We start from the raw sequence: 26,252 nt of genomic DNA, 5'->3' as shown, positions 1-26,252 counted from the left end.
AGGTGAGCCAAAATTAATTAACACCTGAATCTAAACAATACAATTTATAATACTTAGTTAACAGACATGTAAAGTTGTGAATTCTACAGACTGAAAACACATATTCATCTTAACTGTCCATGAAACATATACAAACACTGACAGGTTTTAGGCCACAATAAAAGCTTTTAAAAAGCTTTTGAAAGCAGATATATTAGAGGCCACGTTTTTTGTTCACAGTGCAGTACATCAATAAAACGATTTTTAAATAAACCTGATCACTGAGTTTCAAAGCTCTCTTTAGAAACACTACAATATAAATTTAGACAACAACAAACAAGAACACTACAATATAAATTTAGACAACAACAAACAAGAACACAAGTTATCAAATTAAAATGTGGCCAAGGCTATAATCAGAAGCATATTTATTATTAAGTATACTATTTTAGCAAATAATTTTATAAAAAATCATAAATGAATTATTCAACTTAAAAACAGACAAGGAATAAATAAAAAGTGAACCCAGTATGTATTAATACAAAACAAAAGATACTAGAGAAATGTGGATATAAATAAATCCTAATGCTAGTACTTTGGAAAAGTAGTAGTAAACTAGATAAAACTTTGACAAATCTAATAATGGGTAAACCACAAGCAGAAGTTGAAAGGAAGAAAGGGGACAGAGCAAAATAAAGAGAAGATTTTCATTTAATTACAGAATAGTATCCATAATTAAGCTAATAATCTGAAAAGTTCAATGTAATGGAGAATTTTCTAGGACATAAAAAAATGCTATAAATCATCAAAATTAATGAAATGAAAAGTACTGATAAACTGATAACAGAAGAAGAAACTGAGAAAGCCGCTCAAGAATTTAGCCGAAACTTTCTCTCCATAGGTCTAGGCCTTGATTGCCTTACTGGTGAATTCCTTCAAAATGTCAAGGAAGTAATACTTCTTAAGCTACAGAAACTATTCTAAGGCTTAAAAAACAATAAAGGTTACATCCTTCTATGATGCAAGCCTAGCTGTGTTACCAAAACTTCACAAAGATAGCACCAATCTTACATACGAAGATAGAAGGGAGAATCGTACATAAAATATCAAGAAATAGAATTCAGTATCTGAAAAGACTAGTGTACCACAACCCTACGAATACAAAGAGGATCTGATATTAAGAAATCTACCAGATTTCACCAATCCTAAATTGCACATTTTTTCATCGTCTCTGAAGCCAGGACGTGTCTTCCACTTGGTGGCATCTGACAGTTAATTAGCATGTCTTCTCTTTCTCAGTGGTATATAAAGTAATACGTGTTTTACAATCAATGATGTCTTAAGTTCAATGAAACGGAGGAATGCAAAACCTCACACCAAAAGGTGAAATACCAAAAAAAAAAAAAACAAAAAAACCCCATCTTGATGGATGTTTAAAAGGCATTTGCTAATATTCAATACCTATTCCTGATTTTTAACCAAGACATTTCCTTAAGGAGAAACAGATCACTTATTTCAAAACAACAGCCACCGCTGTAGTTAAATGTGAAACATCATAGGCATCCCCGTCAAAACCAGGAACAAAAACAGGACACACACCACCAGGACTATGGTTGTTTGTTGTGGGGCTTTCGACCACTCCACGAAGCCCTGAAACAGAGAAGAGAGAGAGTGTGAATGTTGGAAATGGAGGGGACACCATTGTTTCCTGCAGAGAAACGTGATTGCAGGATTGCGAACGAAGTGATGTATGAACTGAAAAGCTGAATCCACAACCGTACAATGAAGTGACCAAAGTAACATAAATATACAAAAGTAAGTAGCACACTGATGCTCTATCAGAGGAAAGATCACTCTAATGATACATGCGATGAAAAATTTCAAGATGACATATAAAGTCTCACAGTATTAAATACCATCTGTATACACCAGTGACCCAACTGTGTGTGTGACCCAACCCATCTCCCACATTTCTAACTGATAAGTTTCACCATCTACTTGACATCTCCACTTGGATATCTTTTTTTTTTTAATATTTGTTTTTTGGAGGGTCAGAGAGACGGGGACAGAGGATCCAAAGCAGGCTCTGCGATGACAGGCTGACAAAAGTGAGCCCAATGTGGGGCTCGAAGTCACGAACTAGAAGATCAGGACCTGAGCCAAAGTTGCACACTCAACTGACTGAGCTGCCCAGGCGCCCCTCCGTTTGGCTATCTAATGGGTATCTGAAACTACACATCCCAAATGTCCTAATATCCCTCCCCCAACTCAAAAAAAAAAAATCTCCTGCTGCTTCCCCATCTCCCTCCTTCAGGCCTCTGTGGCATCCTTGATGCTGCTTTCTTTCTCACCACGCACATTCAAGCCATCAACAAATGCTGTTGGCTTTACCTTCAAAAGTATATTTATATTATATAAATATTGTATATTTATGTTACTTTACATCCGGAAGCTGACTACTTCCACCCTGGTCACAGCCACCACCACTCTTATTTCTTCTCTTGGTGCTACCCCAACCCCCAACTTCTTCTCCATGGGGCGGCTAGAGTGCTCCTTCCAAAGCTGACGTCACTCCCTGCATTACTCATTCTTCCCCAGCCACTCTCACCTCCCAAGTTTCTTCTTCCTGAAATGTTTTTTACCCAAGTATCCGTGAGACTTTCTGTCACTCAGTCTCCATCACTTCCTTAAAAAAATCTTCTCTCATCACGGTGTTTAAAACTGCACACCCCAATACCTCCCCACAGAAAACCCCAGAACTACTCACCCCCTTGCCCAGCTTTCTTTTGCTCCATGCCCTTTAAGGGCAAAGACTGTGATTTATTTGCTCATGACTGTATTCCTGGTGCCTGGAACAGCGCCTGACCCAGAGTACAAGCTCTATAAACAACTACAAATAAACACATGAATGGAAAGACCTTTCGTGATGAAGGATGGGAAGACAAAATGGCTTATGGTGACAATTCTTTTCCAAATTAGTGATGAGTTTAGTGCAACTGCCATTAAAATGTCAGGAAGTTTGGGAAATGGATATGACATAATGACTTATCTGGAAAGCTAGGCAGTGGTGATATGAAAAAGATCCTGAAAAAGAAGAGAAGTGGACGGAGCATATACTGTCAAGTGTCAAAGCGCATTAGAGACCCCTGATGGAATTCACATCTCTAATCCTCGGAGAAGGACTAATTCTCCCCCCTGGCCTGCTGTCTCCCGCTGGAGGCCATCGCATTTCAAAGCTCCTCCTCCTTACACCCTGGAGATTACAGACCACCGAAGCAGCTCCCAAGCCCGGCAAAGCCGCAGGAGAACTTGGGTGGGCTCCACCCTCGGAGTTTCTGACTCCGTGCATCTTGAGCAGGCCCAGAGAATACAGGTTTTTATGAAGTTCCTCATAATTCATGCTGTAGGACAGTGTGACAAAGACATTCTTCTGCAGCGACGGCAACCTGACCATCAGCTGAGGAAATGGTCCAGACAGAGCATACTACACAATATGTGGCAGGTGTAAAAAGTAAATTTGAAAAAGAACAAGGGCACCTGGGTGGCTCTGTTAAGCATCCGACTTCAGGTCAGGTCACGATCTCGTGGTTCGTGAGTTCAAGCCCTATGTTGGGGTCTGTGCTGACAGCTCAGAGCCTGGAACCAGTTTTGGATTCTGTGTCTCTCTCTCAAAAATAAACATTAAAAATTTTTTAAGTGCACACATTCTAATGGTACAATCTTCAGAAGGTGAGTGGCCTGTGTCACCAGCTCCCAGAACAAGCTGTATCCCTAAGTCCTCCCCACTCATGCTCCCCCCCCCACCTAATCCCTCTCAAAACTAACGCTGTTTCCACTTCTCATGGTGTAGACAAGTTCTGTCAGTACAGCAACTTGTACCCACTAGGAGTTATTTCTGGGCGTTGGCATTTCTCCCTTAGCCTCACACACTTAGATAAGGTTTGCATTTGTGACAAATGCTTGTATTTTGTGGGACAGAGTGATGGGACCATTTTCTCCTCCCTGCTTTCCCGTGGGGCCACAGGGAGGAACTTCTGCCCTCTTGGAAAAATCAGGAAAGTAACTCTTCTTCCTTCTCCTCCATGAGAGGTGGAGTGAGATCTGATTCATGGGATGGGCACAGGCCCTTATCCCTAGTCCTCCTTTGGGGAGGCGGGGAGGCAGAACAAAGCCCCAGACAGGTAGGTACCTTAATATTCAAGAGACACACTGGATTCAAATCCCAGCTCCACTGTTTATGAGCTAAGTGACCTAGGGAAAGTTGCTTAACTTCTCTGTGCCTTAGTTTCCCCATAATTAAGGTTGGACCATAACAGATCCTATCTCAAACTGTTAAAAGGTTATCAAATAAAGGGCACCTTTGATATTCAGTCAGTTAACCATCCGACTTTGGCTCAGGTCATGATCTCACAGTTCATGGGTTCCAGCCCCACCTGGGGCTCTGTGCTGACAGCTCAGAGCTAGGAGCCTGCTTTAGATTCTGTGTCTCCCCCTCTCTCTGCCCCTCCCCTGGTCATGCTCTGTCTCTGAAAAATGAATAAACGCTAAAAACTAAAAGATTATCAGATAAATTGAGGGAGATGCACAGTGAGGGCTACAGAGCCTGGCTATTGTTGTTATAAACAGTCTATGATCCCATCCGGCCTCACCCTCTTTGTTTGGAAGGGGGGCCCCAACAGGAGGGAGACTGTCCATGCAGGAAGCTCAGGGGGGAGGGCGGCAGCCTATGAGAGGTGCCCTCCCTCGGTCTGGTCCACGAGCCACAGCTCCTTGAACGAATGAATGAATGCTGTTGCAGAGGCCTCTAGGCACCCCCCTGCCCTTATACAGTGCCCTGTGCTACTTTCCTCACCTTAAGGGAGGGGAGCCATACTAACTACCCCATAGAGCTCTCGAGTTAATAGCGAGAGACAGTGAAGGTTGGTGAGCAAATGAATTAACAAGGAGCAGCAGTATGAACCAAGTCAGGCTCATGACACGCACGGTGTGAATGGCAGCTCGTGTCTGTATCATTCTCACCCATTTTGTTTCCTACCTGGCGGTTCCCGACTGGCTCCCACACCTATCCCTCCACCTCATCCCACCCCCTTCCTTCCACAGGGGCTACCAGCAAAACTTCAGCAAATCCCTCGAATGGCTCCCCGCTGCCTGTAAGGCACACCCAGCCCCTGTGGCATGGAACCCGGAAGCAAGAGGGGTCCCGTTAAAACGTAAGTTGGAACAGTTCCCTCCTCTGTCCAGAGCACAAACCAAATCCAAATTCTTACCGCGGTCGACAGACACTACATCAGCCATCACCTCTGTGACCTTGTCTCCTTCTACTCCCTCCCACTCTTCTCCAGTCCCTCTACTGCTGTTCCTCACGTGTGCCGGGCACACTCCTACCCCAGGGCCTTTGCACTTGCTGTGCCCCCTTTGCCTAGAACCTCTTCCCACTGGACACCTGCCAGTCTCGCTCTCCCACTTCTTTCATGCCTTTACTCCACTATCTCCCTCTCAGTGGGGACTTCCCTGGACTCCCTTCTTGAAATGGCAACCCCTACCCCATACTCTTGAACCCCCTTCCTGCCTTATTTTTCTCCAAAGCACTTATTGCCATCCAGCATGATTTGTAATTTAGTCACTTACTTTGCTTGTTGTCTGTCTATCTTGGTGACTGGAAGCCCAATGAAGGGAGGTGCCGTTTCTATCTGATCCACTGTTGTACCTCAGGGTCTTGAACACTGCCCGGCACATAGTGTGTGCTCAGTAAACAGTTGTGGAATGAATGAATGATCTCATTCCAGCCAGATTTTCACCCACACCCCCTACTGCTCTCCCCTGAAGCCCAATGTTCCCCCAGATATGCCATGCTACATCATGCCTCTATGCCTTTGTAGATGCTGTTCGCTCTGCCTGTGGAGATGAAAATACACCTTTTCCTTCCCTGCTCTGTAAATTCTTACCCCTAAGAATTGTTGTTCCCCATCTCTGGAATATTCTAGAATAAGCCTCTTCACCCACAAAGTTAACTTCTTCCTTAGAGCCATTCCACTGTCGCCAGTACTTGTTTCTGCACTCTCATGGTTTCCTCCCCCTCCTCAATGTGAGTCAGTAAATCGCCTTCCTGGCTTACACCAATCTGAGTTGGATTTCTGACATACGATTGGGAGATGGGACCCTCTTGTTGCTGAGAGTGGTTATGTGATTTCCTAATGCATAAGATAAATGAATAAATAAAAGAACCACTGTTAGTATTTAACATATTGATGTCTTAGGTTCCCCGAAGAAAACATTAGGTGTTTACATGAAAGGAATGTGCTTGATAAATCTGTTTGGTTTCACTCATGGTATTTAGATTAAAACCGAGGAAGTGGTTAGTGGATGGATGGGTACAGATGGAGGGAGGGCTGAGTGGATGGAGAAAGATGAACAGATGGAATGGAGGAGTAGGCACGTGGGTGGGTGAACAGAAACCAAATCCTGACCGTGGCCAATAAGTAGTGGATAGATAAAATGAGTAGGTAGGTAACGGGATGGGTGGATGGGTAAGCGGACAGATGAGGTAGATGAATGGACGGGCTGAATGGGTAGATGGATGGGCCAGCAAATGAAAGGTTGGGTGGGTGTATGAGGGGACAGATGAATGAATGGTTAATTTGAGTTTATGAGTGAAGGGTTTTGGGGTATGTGTGAATGGAGACCCTCCATGCCGTGTCTGACTACCATAGGAATATGTCCTACTTCTCACGGGAGACTTCTCGGGGGCTCACATTCCCCAGACTTCCGTGACGCAGGGAAATTCTGAGGAAAGAAAGTGATGGCCCACTGAGATCACAGGGTGGGGCATTTGCGAAAGAGGAAGGAACCTCCCAACATACCTGCGAATCCTCTGACTCATCATCTCCCTCCACCGAAGTCCACTCCTGAGCCACCCCTGTCTCTTCAGAGGATACACCTGAGTAAAGGACAAAGGGGCAGGAGTGAGTGACCAGGCCAGCTGGGGGGGTGGGGGGGTGGGCTCTGCCTGCTTGCCCCACCTGGCATCCTATCCCTCTTCTCCTAATTTCCTACAGCGCATGCACACACATTCTGGCCCACGTGGTTCAGATGGGGCAGAGGGAATAGGAGACCTGAATTGTGGTCCCCTTTCTGTCATTACCTGGAAGACTTAAAGTGGGTCACCTGATGCGATCTGCCACCAGAGCCTCTGTTCCTTCACCTGTCAAATGGGTAAAACAGTCCCTTCTCTCCAGGCCTCCCGCAAAATCAAGTGAGGTTTTAACCCATGAACCAAACCGGGATGAAGCAGGCTTCCCCAGCCTCCAGCTGCAGGTAGAAAAAACTCCTCATGTTAGTACCTCAACATCCTTCACACTCCTTGGCTGGTTAGAACTGGGGGTCATGCCGGGGCACAGTCGGTTGGGCCTCCGACTTCGGCTCAGGTCATGATCTTATGTTCGTGGATTCGAGCCCCGTGTCGGGCTCTGTACTGACAGCTCAGAGCCTGGAGCCTCCTTCGGATTCTGTGTCTCCCTGTCTCTCTGTCTCAAAAATAAATAAAACATTGAAAAAAAAAAAAAAGAACTGGGGGTCAGGCCAAAGCTTGGCATTTTCCATTCTTCCTGCACCCAGGCCCTGCTAGGAGCCCCCAAAGCCCCTCCCCACTACCATGAAGGACGCCCACAGCATCCTCACCTCTGTCCAACGCCTGCTCGTCCCCTGTGGGAGAAGGAAAGACCCTGCCCCGGCTGAAGGTCCAGACCCCATTCTGCTGCAGGCCTGCCTTCCAGGGGTCTGCATCTCAGCAAATGGCATCAACCTTTGTCGAGCAGTTTGAACCCAACCCCCCAGGAGTTATCCTTGGGGGTCTCTCTAGTTCTCCCCCCACCCCGCCCCGCACCTCCCTCAGCAACAACTCCCATTCTCCCTCCCAAAGGTATCCCCAGTCTCTCCACTTATGTCCACCGCTGCCACACGGAGCAAGGGGGTCCCTCTCCCAGATGGCTGCAGGAAACTCCTGTCTGGCCTCCCAACCCGACCGTTCCTTCCCACACGCAGCTGGATGCAGGCACGGTTTCTCAGGTTTCTCACCCTGGCGGAGTGACACTGCCGGCCCGCCTCGCATTCCTTAGAGCGGGGGCGGGTCCGGTGCCCCGTAGGACTTCTAGCAGCACTGCCTCTGCCCAGCTCCGGCAGCCCAAACTCCAGACTTTGCCAAACGTCCCCAGGAGGGGAGATGGCGTATAACCTCGCCTCCAGCGGAGAACCACGGAGTTAGAAGAATCTCTTTGAAATACAAATGACGGGGCGCCTGGGTGGCTTAGTGGGTTAAGCGTCCGACTTTCGCTTAGGTCATTATCTCGCGGTTCGTGGGTTCGGGCCCCGCGTCGGGCTCTGTGCTGACTGCCAGCTCAGAGCCTGGAGCCTGTTTCAGTCTGTGACTCCCTCTCTCTCTCTCTGACCCTCCCCTGCTCACGCTGTCTCTCTCTCTCTCTGTCCTAGAAATAAATAAAACATTAAAAAAAAAAATGAAATACAAATGAGATCCTGGCCGCCTCCTCTTCAAAACCTTCGCGTGGCTCCCCAAAACTCCCCAACAACGGGCACGGCGCCCCATCGCTGGCCCTGTCTGAGCCCTGTCTTTCCCCTCTGCTCTGGTCACCACAACCTCCTGGGACAGCAAGCTTGTCGCCACGGCGAGTATTGCATGTGTAGCCCGGGCTTTTTATTTCGTAACTTGTCGTCTGTTTCTCCACTAAAATCTGAGCTCTACTGGGGCCATCTCGTCCGCCGCTAGATCCTGGCACACAGTCGGTGCTTGTGGGAGATTTTTATCCCAAAGGACCTTCAACTTGTTCACTGGTCCCTGAGTTCACACCCCTGAGCTGCCCCCTCCCTCAGTGATGCTAAACCTGACCGTGTAGCTTATTTTGACCAACGGCCCGTGAGCAACTAGGTTGCCAACACACCTTAAACGGGGCTTGTGAACTGAGGCCTCCCCTCTCTTACCTGCAACCAAGAGAATGCAACTCTCGTGAGAACGGGCCTTGGCTGCACTGAGCAACTCTCGTCCGGCGCCGGCAACTCTCGTGAGAACGGGCCTTGGCTGCACTGAGCAACTCTCGTCCGGCGCCGGCAACTCTCGTGAGAACGGGCCCCGGCTGGACTGAGCAACTCTCGTCCGGCGCCGGCAACTCTCGTGAGAACGGGCCCCGGCTGGACTGAGCAACTCTCGTCCGGCGCCGGCAACTCTCGTGAGAACGGGCCCCGGCTGGACTGAGCAACTCTCGTCCGGCGCCGGCAACTCTCGTGAGAATGGGCCTTGGCTGGACTGAGCAACTCTCGTGAAAATGAGCCTGGACAACTCTCATGAGAATGGGCCCCGGCAGGACTGGGCAACTCTCGTCCGGCGCCGGCAACTCTCGTGAGAATGGGCCTTGGCTGGACTGAGCAACTCTCGTGAAAATGAGCCTGGACAACTCTCATGAGAATGGGCTGGGGCAGGCCAAGGCAACTCTCGTGAGAACCATCCTTGGATGGCCTGGGCAACTCTCGCGAGAACGGACCTAGGCTGGCCGGCTATAGCTAGCACCCTGGAACCAGCTGGACACTCGAGGTCGACCAGCTGCCTTGACAGCTCACTGTGGCTGCAGGTGCAGATGCAGGTAAGGGAAGCCAGCGAGCTGTCCCCTGAGCCCATGTCATCCTGCTGACCTGCAGCATCATCAGCAGATCAATGACTGTTGCTTTAAGCCACTGAGTTTTGGGGCGACTCGCTCCACAGCAAAAGCTGACGGCCACATGGCTCCATAAATATTCGGTGAATGAATGTTAATGAATGTTGTGTCTCCCCCGCCCCCCAACCTCCCACGGGATCCCCCACCCCCTCACCTTTCTCGTCACCGTCACGGCTGGCGGGCCCGACCTCCAGCGCCACCCAGTCTTTGGTGGAGGCGGCGCGCTTCTCCCAGGCCCTGCTCTCCCGAGGCAGCAGCGTCTTGGCCCTCTCGGGCTCCAGCAGCCCCCGAATCTGCTCAGGCCTGAGGTTCTGCATCTTCCCGAGAGGTGGGGTTTGCAAGGCAAGTTCCTCTTTCTCCTCCAGCTCCCGCTGGGTTCCCGGGCACGGGATTCAGAACCTGAGGACTGACAAATATTTAGTCATTCATCAAGTATTTACAGTGTCACCTAGGTGCCAGAGACAGCGCAGTGATGGAGGCAAAGCCCATTGCTCTTGTGGGGCGGGGGTGGGACCAGACAGCGCACCAAGTGATGGTCAGTGCTCTAGGGAACAAATGAAGCAAGAGAGGGAATAGGAGTTCCAAGGTGGGGGGCAGAGAGCGGTGCCTGGGCGGCCCAGTGGGCTAAGTGTCTGGCTCTTGATTTCAGCTCAGGTTATTATCTCATAGTTCGTGGGATCGAGCCCCACGGCTCTGCACTGACATCTCGGAGCCACCTTGGGATTCTTTCTCTCCCTCTCTCTGCCCCTTCCTTGCTCATGTGTGCTCTCTCTCTCAAAATAAACATTTAAACAAAATACTCGTTAATATTCTCATTGTACATACCTTGTCAACCCGAATTTCAGAAGGTTGTTTGCAAGAAGGTATCTGAGCTACGTTGTGTAACCCTTTACCTTGAAACTAACACTGGTTTACTATCTTATTCTAAGAAACTGCATGTATCATCCACATTGTGTTTTATTAACCCACCGAATGCCCTCGTGAATAGTAACTTTAAAAAGAGAGTAAATCGTCTTGGTGTGGAGGGAAAAAAAGCTTTTTAAAGCATTTTCTCCTTTGATTACATTTATGCAAATAAAATTTATTATATCAAAATTTAAAACCATAGGGAATACAGTCTAGATTCAAAGAGATGTTAGCAACTCCACAATCAAATGCATGTAGGAACCATGGTTGGACTCAGAATCAAAGAAACCTGGTGTGAAAAAAATTTTTAAGACCAGGAAATTGATTATGAACTGGGATGTCAAGGGATTCTCATTGGTTTCATTGGGTGTGGACATGGCCTTTTGGACAGTTAAGAAAATGTCCATCTCAATTTTTTTAGAGATGTCTTTGTGGTATGTGAGGGTGAACTGATGAGTGATGGCTGAGATTTGCTCTAAAATACTTAAGAGGGGCGCCTGGGTGGCTCAGTCAGTAGAGCATCTGACTCTCGATCTCAGGGTCGTGAGTTCAAGTTCCATGTTGGGCGTGGAGCCTACTTCAAAATATAAGATAAGATCTTCTGCAGTGAAGGCAAAACAAATAGACAAAAGGGGTCAGAGCAAACAAATGATTTCTGAACCTGGAAAATGGAAGGATGGTGGCTCTCAGAGCCATCCTTGTACCTGTGAGTAGATCTGAAATGTTTTCTTAACAGAAACTAACATGCATTGTGGGACGCAGAAAATGTCCTTTGCTTCTACATCACTATCATCATGTAGGTCTTCCTTACGGACAGGGGTGACTCACAGACCCTCAAAACCCAAATTCAAATGCATTTCCCCAGATACCTGTGCCTTCTCTCCCCAGCCCCCTGCACACTCTGCCTCCTGGGTCCCCTGCTCTTGGCCAGGGCGCCACCATCTTCCCTGCCAGTGTCCACTAGCCTCACTGGCCTGGGCGGGTCAGTCGGTTGAGTGTCCGGCTTTGGCTCAGGTCATGATCTCGTAGTTCATGAGTTCAAGCTCCACGTCAAGAGCTGTGCTGACATGACAGCTCGGAGCCTGGAGCCTCTGCTTCGGATTCCGTGTCTCCCTTTTTCTCTCTGCCCCTCCCATGCTTGTTCTCGTTCTCTCTCATAAAATGAATGAATACTTAAAAATTTTTTTAAATTATAAGAGAACTGGTTACAGGGTGAGGGCAGATTAAGACTGGAGATAAGATTAAGGTCACAAACTCACAGTTTGTGGGTTCAAACCCCACGTCGGTCTCTGTGCCACCAGTGCAGAGCCTGCTTGGGATTCTCTCTCTCTGCTCCTCTGCACCCCCTTCTCTCTCTCTCTCAAAATAAAGGCACTTGAAAAATATTCTCCACATTTCAATATGCTCCTCTGTAAAATGGGGGTGTCTATAGTAGCGGCTACCTCAGAGCTGTAGTGAGTTTTCTTCTAAAACCAAAGGAGATGAATACCTCCAGCCTGGTAAGTGGAGGAACAAACCAGTGCTCTGTCCTTGCGCTTCTGTGCCTGGAAACTGTGCCCACACCTCAGGGCTGAGCCGAGACCTCACTTCCTGTGGCACCCCGTTAAAACTCGCCACCCGCGAGTATTTGAATGCAAATGACATTTTCAAAGCATTTCTCAGCCCGAGCTTTGTGCCACACCTGTACTGAGTACCGGGGACGGGAGGAGGAGCTGGGCCCCTTCCGTAGCTCACTGTCCCGGCGGGAGGAAGAAAAGTGCGTGCAGGGGAGCACGGGGAGCAGCTGACCTGGTGTTGCAGGGCAGGCCCCCTCCAGGAGTTTGGACGCAAACTAAAAAGCTATTAAAAGAGTCCGTCCCCACCCACACCTCCCGCTTTTACTTCCACTGTTTGAAAGTGAAAATTAAATACTTCCCTGAGAAATACTTCTCTGTGGTAAGGAAAACGGGAGCAAATGCCAACGTGAGCGGAGCCTGGTATGGGCAGAGGGGACACGGAGTAGTGGCGACTGTGTCTAAGGAGCGGCCCCGTTCCGTCCAGCCCGTACTTGCAGGGTGAGAACGTGGGCCCAGCGTCTCCTACCGTCCCACTCAAGAGAACCCCGGAAGTCGACAGTTTCAGAGGACATCTTCCGCACTGCAAAATGCCAATACTTTCAAATGTTTAAAAGGAAGCCACCAGGCCAGCGAGCCCAAGGGCACGGGTCGTGGGGCTGCAATCTTGGTGTGCGCCGGCGGGGGCGTAGCGGGTGGGGAGAGGCGGCTGGGAACCCAAACATTTTCCACGGGGAAAAAAATACTGGCCTTCGTGAAAGAGTTAGTGAAACGGCACGAGTGGGGGTCGTGTTTGGTTCTTTTTTCCTTTTCTTTTTTCTCTCTCTGTTTCTAATATGAGATATAATTCTGTGTTGAAGAGAATACGAAAGGCGGCCCAGGGAGAGGGGTGGCCAATGGAGATGGGAGCCTGGGGGCCCAGGTCAGAAGAGGGTGGATCTGGTTACAAGGAGGCGGGAGGAGGGGAGGGACAGAGAGAAATCTGCGGGGCTGCGGGTGGGGGAGGGAGGGTAGGGGGGGGGGGGGGGGTGTGTGTGCGCGCGCGCGCGCATGCGTAGGAATTCACACCGCACAGCCTGTCCACGGAGAAATAGCAAACAGGTCATCCGCGTTGGATGGAGGCGGGAGGAGGGGAGGGACAGAAATCTGCGGGGCTGACGGGGGGGTGAGCGGATGGTGCGTGGGGGGGGGAATTCACACCTCACAGCCTCCCTGTCCTCGGAGAAATAGCAAACAGGTTACCCGCGGAGAAGGAAAGAGGGGGATGCGGTAACGACGACGGGCCACCACAACAGTAACAGTAACCCTGGCGGCCACGGTTTCCAGGGGCGCCGGGGTGCCAGGCCGAGGGCGCACGCCGCACCCTCTTCCTAACGGACTCCTCTCCATAATTCGCCACCGCAGATACTGCCACGCCCATTTTACAGACAGAGAAGGCCCTCGATCAAAGCCACACAGCTAACCCGAGCTGGGCGGGACGCAAGCGTGTCCGACCCCCGGGCCTGCGGGCAGGGCCGCCGCAGCGCGGTACACGCGCTCCGAGACGCAGAACGCACACATGTGCAGGTGCACACGCGGGCGGGCACACGGACACGGCGTGCTGCACGCCCCGGGGCGGGGGTGCGGGCAGGCGACCCACACGCCAAGACCCCCGCGAGACCTGGGCACACGCGCACGCGGCCACCCCCGGAGGTGCGCCACGCGGGCTCAGTCCCCCCCTGCGCACGGCGAGGCACGCCGCCGGCCGGACAGTCCGCTCCGGGCGGACAAACGGACGCGACCCAGACCCAGCCTGACCCCTCTTGCGGTAGAGGGATTGGAGACCCCCTCCCCGGGCCTGCGCCTCTAGAGCACCTCCGCTCCCACCCCCGAACACAGACTCGCACACATTCACACGCGGGCTCCCGAGGTCGCCACCGGCACCCCCACTCCCACCCCAGTTTCCCAGGCCCACCTCCCGGCCGTGGGGGTCCCTCGAAGGACTCACCCTCCCCAACCAGACCCAGTCCCGGCACTGCAGAGCCGGCGCTGCAGCTATTGCAGCTGCGCAGAAGCGGAAGCAGCGGGGGAGGGGAAGGCGAGGAGAGGGAGGGGAAAAGTGGGGGGGGGGGGTGGCAAGAACATGGGAGGATCAAGATCACTTCTTAGGCGTTTCCGTATTTGCCATGTAAGTGGGAGGGGAAGCTTTCTTTGTTTAGAAGCCTAGGAGATGATGGGGCGCCTGGGTGGCTCAGTCAGCTGGGTGTCCAACTTTGGCTCAGGTCATGGTATCGCAGTTCGTGGGTTCAAGCCTCGCGTCAGGCTCTGTGCGGACAGCGTGGGACCTGGAGCCTGCTTCGGATTCTGTGTCTCCCTCTCTCTGCTCTTCCCCAACTCATGCCCTGTCTCTGTCTCTCCCTCTCAAAAATAAATAAAAATTTAAAAAATAATAAGAAAAAAGAAGTTTAGGAGATGAGCTTCCAGCCATTCCAAGCATAGTTCAGTGTGAAGAGAGGAGAGGTGGGGAGAGGCGGATTTAGAGTAAGGCTCCTCATTCACCCCTTCACCCCTTCCTTCCGTCGCAAAACGCCCAGCGCAGGACACGAGGGGAGCTGGCCAGCTCATGGGGCCTTGGGCGGACTTGAGAGCTGGCTCCAGACCTACAGCCACTGTATACCAGCTGTGTAACCTTGGGAAGTGAATTACTGGGTCTCAGTTTCCTTACCTATAAACGAAGACAATAACGTTCCTACCTCATAGGGTGTTATCATGAACATCAGAGGAGTTAACACATGCACACCGTATACAGACTGAGTCACTATTATTGAACACCAGATCCTCAACATGGGGGGAAATCCCACGTGTGATCCTGATAGTTCAGATGATTAAGGCTGTTCTCAGGGCACTGGGTGGCTCACTTCCGCTCAGGTCATGATCTCACTGTTCGTGGGTTCAAGCCCTGCATCCGGCTCTGTACTGTGCTTGGAGGCTGGAGCCTGCTTTGGATTCTGTGTCTGTCTGTCTGTCTGTCTCTCTCCCCCCTCCCTGCTCGAGCTCTGTCTGTCTGTCTCTCTCGAAACAAGTAAATAAGTAAATAAATAAGCATTTAAAAAATAAAGGTTATTCTTAAAATAGACTCAGGTTTGAGGGGTTTCCCCAAGGTCAGAGGTGGGGAGGGGCTACTGAGTGATTTCTTAGGAAATGACTCCTTCCCCTGAAGAGCCAAAAATTAAGGCCTCCATTAAGAGAAACCTCGGGCTGCACGTAGCCCCAATCCCAGTCCCAATCTCAGACTGTTTAAGGCTAAAGCCATCCTCGGACCACCCTCAGTTCAGCTAATCAAAAAACATTGCTATGGTCTGAGTCAAGGCTGGGAACTGCAGATACAAACTAGCCAATTTCTCACCGCTTGCCTGAACCCCACGTGGGCCCTTTGAACTCACCTCATAATTGGTCATTTTCAAAGGATTCTCAAAAGTCATGATTGGGTCCCGCCAAAAGTAACAAACACCTCACAGATACTGAATGGTCAAAGTTGTAATTGTAATTGGTGCTTATGTGATGATGCTACATGTACTGTAACACCCCCATCCCTTACTCCTTAAAAACCCTGTTTGCTATTGTTCTTGGCTTCATCTTGCTGCCACGACACCAGTAGGCGGATGAGCCCCTGCTCGAGCTTGTAATAAAGACCCTTTGTATTTGCATCGGTGTCGGCTCCTTGGAGGTCTCTGGGAACTCGTGAATCGGGCACAACACCCATAGCAGACAGTGTGTCTGGAATCCTATTCTATATCTTCCTCTGACTTTTCTCAAACTTCAGTCTCTCACATTTCCCTTTCACAATCTTTGCCAATCTCTGCATTTATGGAAATCACCATATGACTGCTTCCCTTTCCACATAACATCTGTATATTTGTAAGTTGTAATTTTATTTTAAATAAACGCACTTTCTATTCTTTTTTAAGTGCCTCTTCAAAGGAAACTTTCAGAGTCTATGTCAGAGTCTATGTCTCCCTCTCTCTCTGACCCTCCCCTGCTCGCACTCTCTCTCTCTCTCTCTCCTAGAAATAAATAAAAATATTAAAAAAAAAAAAAACAAAGGAAACTTTGCTGGAACCTGGGGAGCTCAGTTGGTTAAGCATCTGACTCTTGATTTTGGCTCAGGTTATGATCTCACAATTGTGGGATGGAGCCCCACATCGGGCGCTGCTCTGTGCTGACAGCACAGAGCCTACTTGTGCATGTGCGCTCCCTCCTTTCTAAATATTTTTTTATGTTTTATTTATTTCTGAGAGAGAGAGAGAGAGAGAGAGATGAGCAGGGGAGGATCAGAGAGAGAGGGAGATACAGAATCTGAAGCAGGCTCCAGGCTCTGAGCTGGCTGTCAGCACAGAGCCAGACGTGGGGCCCGAACCCACGAACCGTGAGACCATGACCTGAGCCTAAGTCAGAGGCTTAACCAGCTAAGCCACCCAGGAGCCCCCTTCCTTTCTAAATAAATACACCTTAAAAAAAGGAAACTTCTCAGCACTTTACAAGTGGAAAGCCAGTTCCATGTGCCATAATAAAAAATGGAAATATAATCAAGATTAATAAATCATACCTAGAATCTGCCACTTAATGTGGTAGATTGGATCATTGTCCCCCAATGAGCCATCCCCCTAGCTGTGACACATCTTCCCTCTTCATAGCAGGCCAAGGGGTGAAGAAGTAAACTCTGATTACCATGAGGTCATAGCAAAAGAGAAGATGTGTTACACCTATGAGCTTTTTCCCTTTGCTGATGGTGCTTTTTTACCTTTCACTGTAAAACATCATAACCATGAGTATACCTACATGGGGAGTTCTGCTAGTGAATCATCAGCCCGGTGAGTGGTCTTGGGGACTTAAAACACAGCTGTCAAACCCTGAATTAGCACCTATGACTACTGGTCTAGCAGGAACTGAGTACTGTTGACCTCTCTGGGGCTCCATGAGTAGCTGGGAAGGGACAATTTAATGCTGGCTGGGTGTCCATTCATTCATTCACTCATTTATTCAGCAATTCAACAAATATTTTTATAAAGCTGTTATAGGGGTGCCTGGGTGGCTCAGTCGGTTAAGCATCCGACTTCAGCTCAGGTCGTGATCTCACGGTTTGTGGGTTTGAGCCCCACATCGGGCTCTGCGCTGACAGCTAGCTCAGAGCTTGGAGCCTGTTTCAGATTCTGTACCTCCCTCTCTCTCTGACCCTCCCCTGCTCACGCTGTCTGTCCCTCTCAGAAATAAATTAAAACATTAAAAATTAATAAAAATAAATAAAAATCTGTTCTAGGGATACCTTAGTGGCTCAGTCAATTAAGCATCCAACTTCAGCTCAGGTCATGATCTTGCAGTTCATGAGTTTGAACCCCCTGTTGGGGCCCTGTGCTGACAGCTCAGAGCCTGGAGCCAGCTTCAGATTCTGTGTCTCCCTCTCTCTCTCTGCCCCTCCCCCATTCACGCACACACACTCTCTCTCTCTCAAAAATAAACATTAACGATTTAAAAATAAATAAAAATAAAAAGCTGTTATGTTGCAGATATCGTTCTGAGTGCCAAGACAGTCAAGGCCTGTGACTTAATGGAATTTATAGTCTAGTGAAATGAAGCAGACAAACCAATAAACATAGAACAAAATATAGTTTGTGTTAATTCTATGAATTACATAAAATAGACTGGCATGATAGTAACTGTGAGGCCACTTTAGATGGGAGTGGTCCGGAGAGGTCTTTTTGAAAAAGTGGTATTTTGAGATAAGACCTGAAAGGAGACAGCTATGCAAGAATTCATGGTAGAAAAAACAGCAGGTGCAAAGGCCCTGAGGAACAACAAGGAGGCCAATGTGACCAGAGTGGTCAGGCAAGGGAGAAAGTAACAGGATATAGGATCAGATAGCCATCCAGGGTCTTGAAAGCCACAGTGACATTTTGAATGTTATTGTTTTGCATTGGGAAATTATGGACAGGCACTGAGGAAGGGTGTGATATTATCCAGTTTCCATTTTCAAGGCATGGCTGAAACTGTTGTGTGGAGGAAACTCTAGAAGGGGCAGGAGGTAAAACGGGAAGATCCGTGAGGAGGCTGTTGCAATCAATCGTGTAAAACATGATGGTAGACTGGAATGAGGCGGTGACAGCAGGGGGACGGCAGTGGACAGATGCAAGATACACTTTAGCGGCGGCGCTGAGAGGATAATGGATGGCATGTGAGGGGTAGGAAAAACGAAGGAATCAAGGCAGACTTTTGGACTTTCAGTCTGAGCAAGTACGTGCTCTATAGTGAATGAAGTGAGTAGACCAACTTTGTGTGTGTGAGAAAATCCAGAATTCCCTCTTTGGGGCATGTTAAATATTCGATGCCTGTGTTTCTGAGGTTAACACCAGGAGCCCCTAGGTTACCCAGATACCAGCATTCGGAAACTCGGGGTGACGGCTGGGTCCAGGAATCTGCTCAGAAGAGTTCATGTATGTGGCGGAGGCAGCAGCTACATGGAACTGTCCGTGGTGCTGAACCGGCCTGCTTGAGCTGTCCTCGGTGCTGAATCCCCAGCGGACTAGCTGGAGATGGCTCTCTCTACCCTTCTCTCTCCATCTCTCAATCTCCCCTTCTTACCGCCCTCCCCCTCCCCCCTCCTCCTCTCCCTTTTTCAAAGAACCTATCTGCATCAGCCTGGGAAAATCCCTGTCGTTGCCTGGAAACAAAACTCTCTGGCTGTGGGGAGCACAGATGAAAGCAGAGGAGGGCGAAAACTGCAGAGTCATTTCTAACAGGCAGCTTTGACTCTTAGGACAGTAGGCCCTGGCTACAGTCTGACTGGAATCATTAACACGGAGTTTCCAAAGCATCTCCGGGGGGGGGGGGATATTGTACAAAAAGCAAAACAAGGGAAAGGTGCCCAGGATTCGGGCTGATGGTTACCTTGGGCTGGGGGGAAACAGAGGAGTTGCTGTACAGATATAGGTGAGTTTTTGGAAAGGCCTTAGTTCTTATGATGTGAAGTGGGGTCACAAGAAGGATATTATTGTAGATTTATATAAATACAACATGACTATATTTTATGCTAACCTGAATTATAAACATGTGAAATCATGAGCACGGGGGGGGGGGGGCATTTTTTTAAAAGAAAAGATGAGAAGAAGCCTCACAATTTAAAAATTCCTTAAAAATCCATACTTTTGAATATGACCAATTGTGAACATTGTAAACTATGCTTGTTATTCTAATATCACTCTCACTGGTAAAGAGACATACCAACCACCTTCTGTTAGGATTGGTCTTAAATTAGGTGGGTTTTGAACTGTCCAAGTTCTTAAAAAATGACTCTCTGGCATAAAATCCAACCACTGTGGGATTAATGAATGAACGAATGAATAAATTTGTTTTTCCCAAAAATCTGGTCACCAGGAAAGCCACAGCTCCCCCTATCACTCAAGAGACAGACATTCGTAAAGCACCCACTATGTGTTGGCTATTGCAGGGGACATCCAGGATGTTGGAGGCACATCCCCTTCCCCTAAGGGGATGGTTTCCACACCATTTCAAGAAGTAGGAAGCTTCAAGCCTCTGATATGAGCTCTTTGATCAGCTCAAAGTCACTGAAGTCTAGCTCTTATCCATTTTTTAAAAATTTATTTTATTTGAGAGAGGGAGAGAGAGTGTATGAATGTGGGAGAGTCAGAGAAAGAGGGAGCTTGAGAATCCCAACCAGGCTCCACACTGACAGCATGGGGCGTGAGCCCATGAACCCATGAGATCATGAGCTGAGCCAAAATCAAGTCGGGTGCTTAACTGACTGACCTGTAAGATCATAACCTAAACCAAAATCAAGAGTTGGACGCTTAACTGACTGAGCCACCCAGATATCCCTGGCTCCTAGCTACTTTTCTATCTTCTCATGGAGTTGTTGGCATAGTGGGTATTGACATTCCAAATTCCCTAAAGAAGTGGAGCTCATTACATTACACACACACACACACACAATTTTTTTCTTGCTTATTATCTGCATCACCTTCTAGAATGTAGACTCCATGATGGTAGGAACTGTGTTTCTAGCTCATTCCTGAGCCTCTAACACTTTAAACACTGTTTGGCACATACTGGATGTTCTATGACTGTTTTTATTTTTGAAGGACTGAATGACTGAAAAGTTGATGTTTGTAAACACAAAACATCCCCGTATCTTTTATTTTTAATGTTTACTTTTGAGGTAAAGTGGGGGAGGGATAGAGAAAGGGGGACAGAGGATCCAAAGTGTGCTCTGCACTGACAGCAGTCCCCGAACCATGAGATCATGACCTGAGCCAAAGTCGGACACTCAACTGACTCGGCCACCCAGGTGCCCCCTCCCAATATCTTTAAATTTTTTTAATCACTATTTTTAAGTAATCTGTACACCCACCATGGGGTTCAAACTCTTGTACACCCAAGATTAAGAGTCAGATGCTTTACCAACTGAGCCAGACTACTGCCCCAAAATATCCCAATATTTTAATGTTTTTTTATTTTTGAGAGAGAGACAGAGTGTGACTGGGAGAGGGGCATAGAGAGAGGGAGACACAGAATGTGAAGCAGGCTCCAGGCTCTGAGCTGTCAGCACAGAGCCCAGTGCAAGGCTGTAACTCAAACTGTGAGATCATGACCTGACCCAAAGTCGGACGCTTAATTGACTGAGCCATCCAGGTGCCCTTCCCAATATTTTAATGATGGCAACTCATTAAATTAAAAAGAAGATGAGTGAACCAACATATCAGTTGGCTGGATGCAGCCCATGGTCTTCCCAGCTGAATCATCTAATCATGAATTCTTATGAGAACACTCCATAGGCTGGTGATCTGTTGTTTCCCACCCTGGTCCTTTGGCTGTGGCCCAGAAGACAGGGATGTGTGGCATCAGACAAGGAATCCTATCCATGAGGATTAGCCCACAAAGAAGAGAATCTACTTCATTCTTTTTAGCAACTCCAGGGAATTGATCCCACTATGTGGCTACATCTAGCTGTGTGATCCTTCCCACAGCTGCCGGACATTAAGGTTATTTCCAGAGAGTGATCATTTGGGAGCCTCACACTTGGGAAAGGCCCAAATTCAACTTGTAAATAGCCAGGATTTAACCAGGGCAACCTGTCACCAAAGACCTTTCTGTTTTACCACTACTGAAAACTGTTCAATTTATTCTGCAGGGGAAAGATGGATGATTGAAGTGAGAAAATTCACCTAGTTGCCTAAAACCTTAAAGTTGCTAGTCACCTGGGGGTGTGGGGTGAAATAGTAAAACAGCAGAGTTGCTGAGTCTGCTTAGAGAAATATGTGCCCTCCTCCATGCTGTCACTTGGGTGATCTTATTACTCTCATTTTACAGAATAAAGTAGATCTTGGTGGATTGATATGGAAAGTTCTTGAAGACACACCATCACATGGACATACTGTGTGGAAAAAAGCAGGTTCCAAAACCACAGAAGCAGTCTGACATCCCTCATATGAAAACCCAACAACATGTACAACGGTGCTGAATATTTTCGCTGGACACATAGATGTGTACATAAAGGCTCGCCAAATTTAGGACACAACAAGCATTTAAGAGAAAAGGCTCACAAGATTACCAATCTTAAAGGCTACATTTGTTCACTCATGATAAAAAAAAAAAAAAGGCAGTAATTTTGTTAAATGATTATCCTGCTGGAACACATATCTTCAAATCTCAGCTAGGCTAAACTTAGGGATTAAGTTTTTGGCCATGGATTATAGGTTTACAGGAAGTGTTTTATTTTTTGAGGATCAGGACTAGACAGAGTGGCCTTGTTATATTTGGTTAATTTCACAGTGGTGTGCTGTGAATGTGACGGTTTTGCTCAAAAAGTTAAAATCCTCAAATCCAAAGATATAATATTAAGGCATATTTCAATGTCAGAGATATTAGAATGTAAAAAAAGTGCACCTTAGCATCAAATATGATACATAGGTTTAATTATTAAAGTGTATTCAATAATAATAGTATATATATCATAGGAAGAGACTTATATATTTTTGGCATTCTTATTACGGGATGGGTAATATTGGCCAGACTTGTTCTATGGATAAAGAGAGTGAATCAACGCATTTCCAGACATGCACACAAAAACTGCATCTACTTCTATGGGTACAGACATGTATGTGCACGAGAAGGAAAAGCATCCTCCAGAGCCCCCCAAACCCACCAGCTACTCACCTCCAGAGAAGACGGCCGGGGTTGATGAAGTGAGACAGGCAGGAAGTCTTGCTTTATCAATATGTTTTGACCTTTGACAAAGAAAATGTTTTTACTTATTAACTGTCAAGAAATAAAATAAAATAATACTCTTTAAAAAGGGATTCAGAGAAGGTGAGTCCCCTCTGAGAGCTGGGATATGAACGGTCTTGCTCACTCCCAATTCCCAATGCCTTCTGACAGCTATTAAACCGAGTCACCTGGCTCACACAGGTCATAGTCATCTGGCTCACAAAGGCAGTAAATAGCAGAGTTGTGATTCAGACCTGAGAGACTGTCTCTAAAGCCCGCCCCTGTCCCGCTGCACAGGGCAGACTACTTCTGGAGGCTCGTCACCATCAGGAGACACACCTCTCCTCCCCAGTCTCACCCCCAGGGATCGCACATTCCTGAGGGGAGGGGGGCTGGGCCATGGCTGGCTGTGTCAACTTTGTTCAGTCTTTACACTAGGTCTCCTCAGGGGTCTTCTTCTCCCAGAGAGCAGCCCAGATCCATTCGTGGGGAGCCAACCTGTCTTCTCTTTTCCATCTGTGAGAGACGGTTGATTGGCATGGAAACCCTCCCTCGGGTGTAGAGGGAAAGAGGGTCCTACCATTTGATTCCCTTGTTTGCTGGCCCTGTCAGGATCAGATGAGATGAGGGGGGTGTGTATGTACATCTCCTGAAGGTGCCTGAAAGAGAGAAAGAGAGAGACCGAGACAGAGAGCACAAGCAGGAGAGGGCCATGGAGAGAGGGAGACACAGAATCCGAAGCCGCTCCATGCTCTGAGCTGTCAGCACAGAGCCTGATACTGGGCTCGAGCTCACAAACCAAGAAATCATGACCTGAGCAGAAGTCTGATGCTTAACTGACTGAGCCACCCAGGTGCCCCTTAAACTACTTTTTAAAATCAAAGCCATGTACCTATGTAATTAAAAAAAATCTGAGTGTCGAATACATGAAAGGCATGCTGTCTTATTTTCGATGCTACCCTGTAGGCTTGTGTGATTTCACTAGTTTTTTTTGAAAGGTACCTGGAGGGTCCCGGTTTCAGATAAGACAGGGTAAGTACGCTCTGCTCGGTCTCTGCCACTGGAGAGTCTCAATAAATTAGCAACCCAGAAACAGCGGGGTTTCCTCTCCTACTGGGAGTATTGCTAATCAGGGCTCTGCTCAAATGTCACCTTCTGACAGAGATCCTCCCCGACTGCCAAAGCTGAAGCCACCCCCCCACCCCCACCTCACTGCTTCTTACCCACTCAGAAATTAGCATGGGGGCTCCAGGTGACAAGGGGCTTCAGTTTGCTCACTGCTGGATTCCCAGCTCCTAGAGCTGTGTCTGCCACAGAGGACGTGCTGGGGACTGATTGAGTGAAAGGCTCCCTGCTCACCCGGAAGCCTCTGGTCCCCTGAGATCCCTGCTAGTCAAAGGATGCAGGAAATAGAAGTCTTCATATATCAGACGCCCGCTTTATTTCTTAGTCTCTCTCCCACTACTCAAGGGGAAAGAAGGGAAAAAAACCTCGGGCTCCTCCTTGACCCAATTATTTCCTCCCTCCCTTCTTCCACGCCCTTGTGCTCAACACCAGCCGCCTCGCGCCACATTGAATTCAGCAGTGAAAAGAATCCCAGCTCCACACCTGCCTCTCCTTCTCCTCCACTTCTTTCCCACCTCTCACCTTCTCTGGAAAGCAGGTGATCACTTATAAATAAACATCCGCATCTCTACAGGCAGTTCTTTAAAGAAATGTGAGCAAAAGAAAGGTCCCTCCTATGAATCTTCATGCCTTGGCAAATATTTATTGGGCAAATAAGTATCTATGATGAAGGAAATGGAAAATCTATTGAATGTCCTTTAGTGTTGTGGGGGGGGGCGGATAGATGGATGGATATAATTCCCCCCTAGCATCTCTCCCTGGTCTTGGGAGACCAATAAACACTAGGGAAGCTTGTTCTGATACTAGGCACGGAGCGGAGTTGCACTTAAACCTCCCACCAAGCTTAGGAGGTGATAATAAATTATGATGCTCATGGCCACACATATAGTACGTCTGTGCCAGGAACTGCTCTCCATGCTCCACTGTATGACTCCATGTGTCCTTCACAACAACACTGTACGTTAGATAATACTATCCCTACCCCCACTGTACAGATGGGGAGACTGATGTGTACAAAAATTAAGTCCCTTTCCCAAAGTTCCTTTTTGTTAGTATTTACTCTTGAGAGAGAGAGATAGAAGCGGCAGGGACAGAGGGAGACGCAGAATCCGAAGCGGGCTCCAGGCTCTGAGCTGTCAGCACAGAGGCTGATGCGGGGCTTGAACCCACAAACCGCAAGATCATGGCCTAAGGTGAAGTCGGCTGAGCCACCCAGGAGCCCTCCCAAGGTTCCTTAGCAGGGAGGGTGGCAAAACCAGAATCTGAAGGCGGCAGTGCTCTGCCTGAAAGCCCTCACCTGATGCCTCCGGAGGCCCCTCACCCATCAAAAGCTAGTCGCTTGGCCACACCTACCTGCAAGGGAGGCTGGGAAATGCAGCTAAAACCTAGGGGATCTAGCAGTGTGGAAGAAGTGGAGACACGACATTGGGGGGCCGTGCATAATCTCCACCCCCCACACACACTTTGACCTTCTTCCATCCAAAAATTCAGGAGCTCAAGGTCACTGCCTCTGATGGATGAGGCAGTAATTGAGACAGGCCTTCTTATACATTGGCGGTTGGAGTGCCAATACGGAAATCTATCTGAAATAGTTACTGATTTCAAACTGATACTGTCTCCGGGTAGATAGGGTCTCCAGCACCCAGTTAGTGTCAGATGATTGCTTGGTGGTGTGTGTGTGTTGGGGGGGCGGGGGGGGGAAACATGCTGGAACTGGTGATAGAATCAGAAGGTTTAAACTTTCCAAATCCCACACCATCATTTCCGCCATATCCTATTAGCCAAAGCAAGCCACAGATTCAGCACAGATTCGCGGAACGGGAAAACAGAGTCTAACCCTTGATATATCGCAGGAGCTGCAACAAATAGGTGGCCATTTTTAATATCCGAAACGAGAAAGTTTTAAAAGGAAAAGGGAAAGCGGGCTGGGGGCAGAGGAGAGGAAGGAGCAATGACCTGGGAAAAACCCCAAAAGCTGGTTCATGGGAAGAGGCGATGTAGGACCACACAGGTGCCCCGGGCAACAGATGGAGCCCTCAGGGCAGGTGAGTTCTGCTCTGTCCCCTTCTCCGTGACTTCCAGGGTCTTCTAGCTCCCATCCAAGTAGAGACAACTCACAACCACACGCTAGTCCCCACCTTGCTGGCCCTTTCCGGCCGCCTTTCCCAAATTCATTAGGCAGAAGCCTCCTCCTCCTGCAGTTAAATCACATTATATGTGCCAAGGGCTTCTCAGGGTACCTGGCACAGGGCACACAGTAAGTGACAGCAGTAGTGAAGGTTGTCAGGACACACTGTAAGAGCGCACACCCCAGAGAGACACTGTGAGGACCCAGTGGGTTCTTCCACGTCAGGGGCTCAACATTACAACCGTCCCTGGCACTTCATAAAGACCCAGTAATGAGGTATTGCCGTTGTGACTGTTGGTGCTGTAGGGTCTTCACGAGGACCCATCAAACTGTTACAAAATACGAGAGGCTTAGCATATACAATACAAACAGCTAAGGCTTTAGAGCTGCAAAGCTGAACACAGCAGCCGGGGTCACATGTAACTATGACAACTTATATTAACTAAAATCAAATGCAGCTAAAAGTTCAGTCCCACCGCCGCGCCGGCCACAGCGGGCGGCGCGGACGCGGGCACTTACTTGCACGTGCGCACAAGGTGTGCGGGACAGCGCGGCTTTGCGGGGTCCCCTTGGAGGTCCCCGGGT

General features: G+C 48.4%; 1 protein-coding gene and 1 long non-coding RNA gene across 6 annotated transcripts in view; one reads left to right on the top strand and one right to left on the bottom strand.

The window, feature by feature from the left end:
- The window catches only part of LOC120239769, a 15,652-nt gene extending 9,553 nt beyond the window's left edge, over nt 1-6,099 (top strand). The window contains exons 2-3 of the long non-coding RNA XR_005530501.1: nt 5,080-5,189; nt 5,859-6,099. This is a non-coding gene — a long non-coding RNA (uncharacterized LOC120239769). The remainder of the gene's footprint in view (nt 1-5,079; nt 5,190-5,858) is intronic.
- On the bottom strand, nt 338-26,252 carry SMIM17 (small integral membrane protein 17). Of its 5 annotated transcripts, none has more exons than XM_039244258.1 (5): nt 26,187-26,252; nt 22,364-22,434; nt 9,853-10,104; nt 6,840-6,916; nt 338-1,629 (listed from the first exon to the last, which is right to left on the bottom strand). In XM_039244258.1, the coding sequence occupies exons 3-5, from the start codon at nt 10,013-10,015 to the stop codon at nt 1,519-1,521; spliced, it is 351 nt and encodes a 116-aa protein (XP_039100189.1). In that variant the 5' UTR covers nt 10,016-10,104; nt 22,364-22,434; nt 26,187-26,252; the 3' UTR covers nt 338-1,518. The 5 variants fall into 5 exon arrangements, with proteins under 5 accessions (XP_039100189.1, XP_039100187.1, XP_039100186.1 ...); XM_039244256.1 differs by lacking the exon at nt 26,187-26,252 and adding an exon at nt 22,995-23,087; XM_039244255.1 differs by lacking the exons at nt 22,364-22,434; nt 26,187-26,252 and adding an exon at nt 14,145-14,196.

The sequence above is a fragment of the Hyaena hyaena genome, unplaced genomic scaffold (assembly GCF_003009895.1).
Source record: "Hyaena hyaena isolate Hyena2069 unplaced genomic scaffold, ASM300989v1 scaffold_235, whole genome shotgun sequence".
Classification (NCBI taxonomy): Eukaryota; Metazoa; Chordata; class Mammalia; order Carnivora; family Hyaenidae; genus Hyaena; species Hyaena hyaena.
The sequence above is the reverse complement of the archived record's forward strand: the minus strand, read 5'-3'. Positions and strand labels throughout refer to the sequence as shown.

What these genes read in the sequence shown, in the direction of transcription:
- SMIM17 (XM_039244258.1), bottom strand. Translation starts at nt 10,015, where the DNA reads ATGCAGAACCTCAGGCCTGAGCAGATTCGGGGGCTGCTGGAGCCCGAG. An exon ending in CCGTGACGGTGACGAGAAAG is followed by an intron (nt 6,917 to 9,852) that starts GTGAGGGGGTGG and finishes TCCTTTACTCAG; the next exon opens with GTGTATCCTCTGAAGAGACA. An exon ending in ATGAGTCAGAGGATTCGCAG is followed by an intron (nt 1,630 to 6,839) that starts GTATGTTGGGAG and finishes TCTCTGTTTCAG; the next exon opens with GGCTTCGTGGAGTGGTCGAA.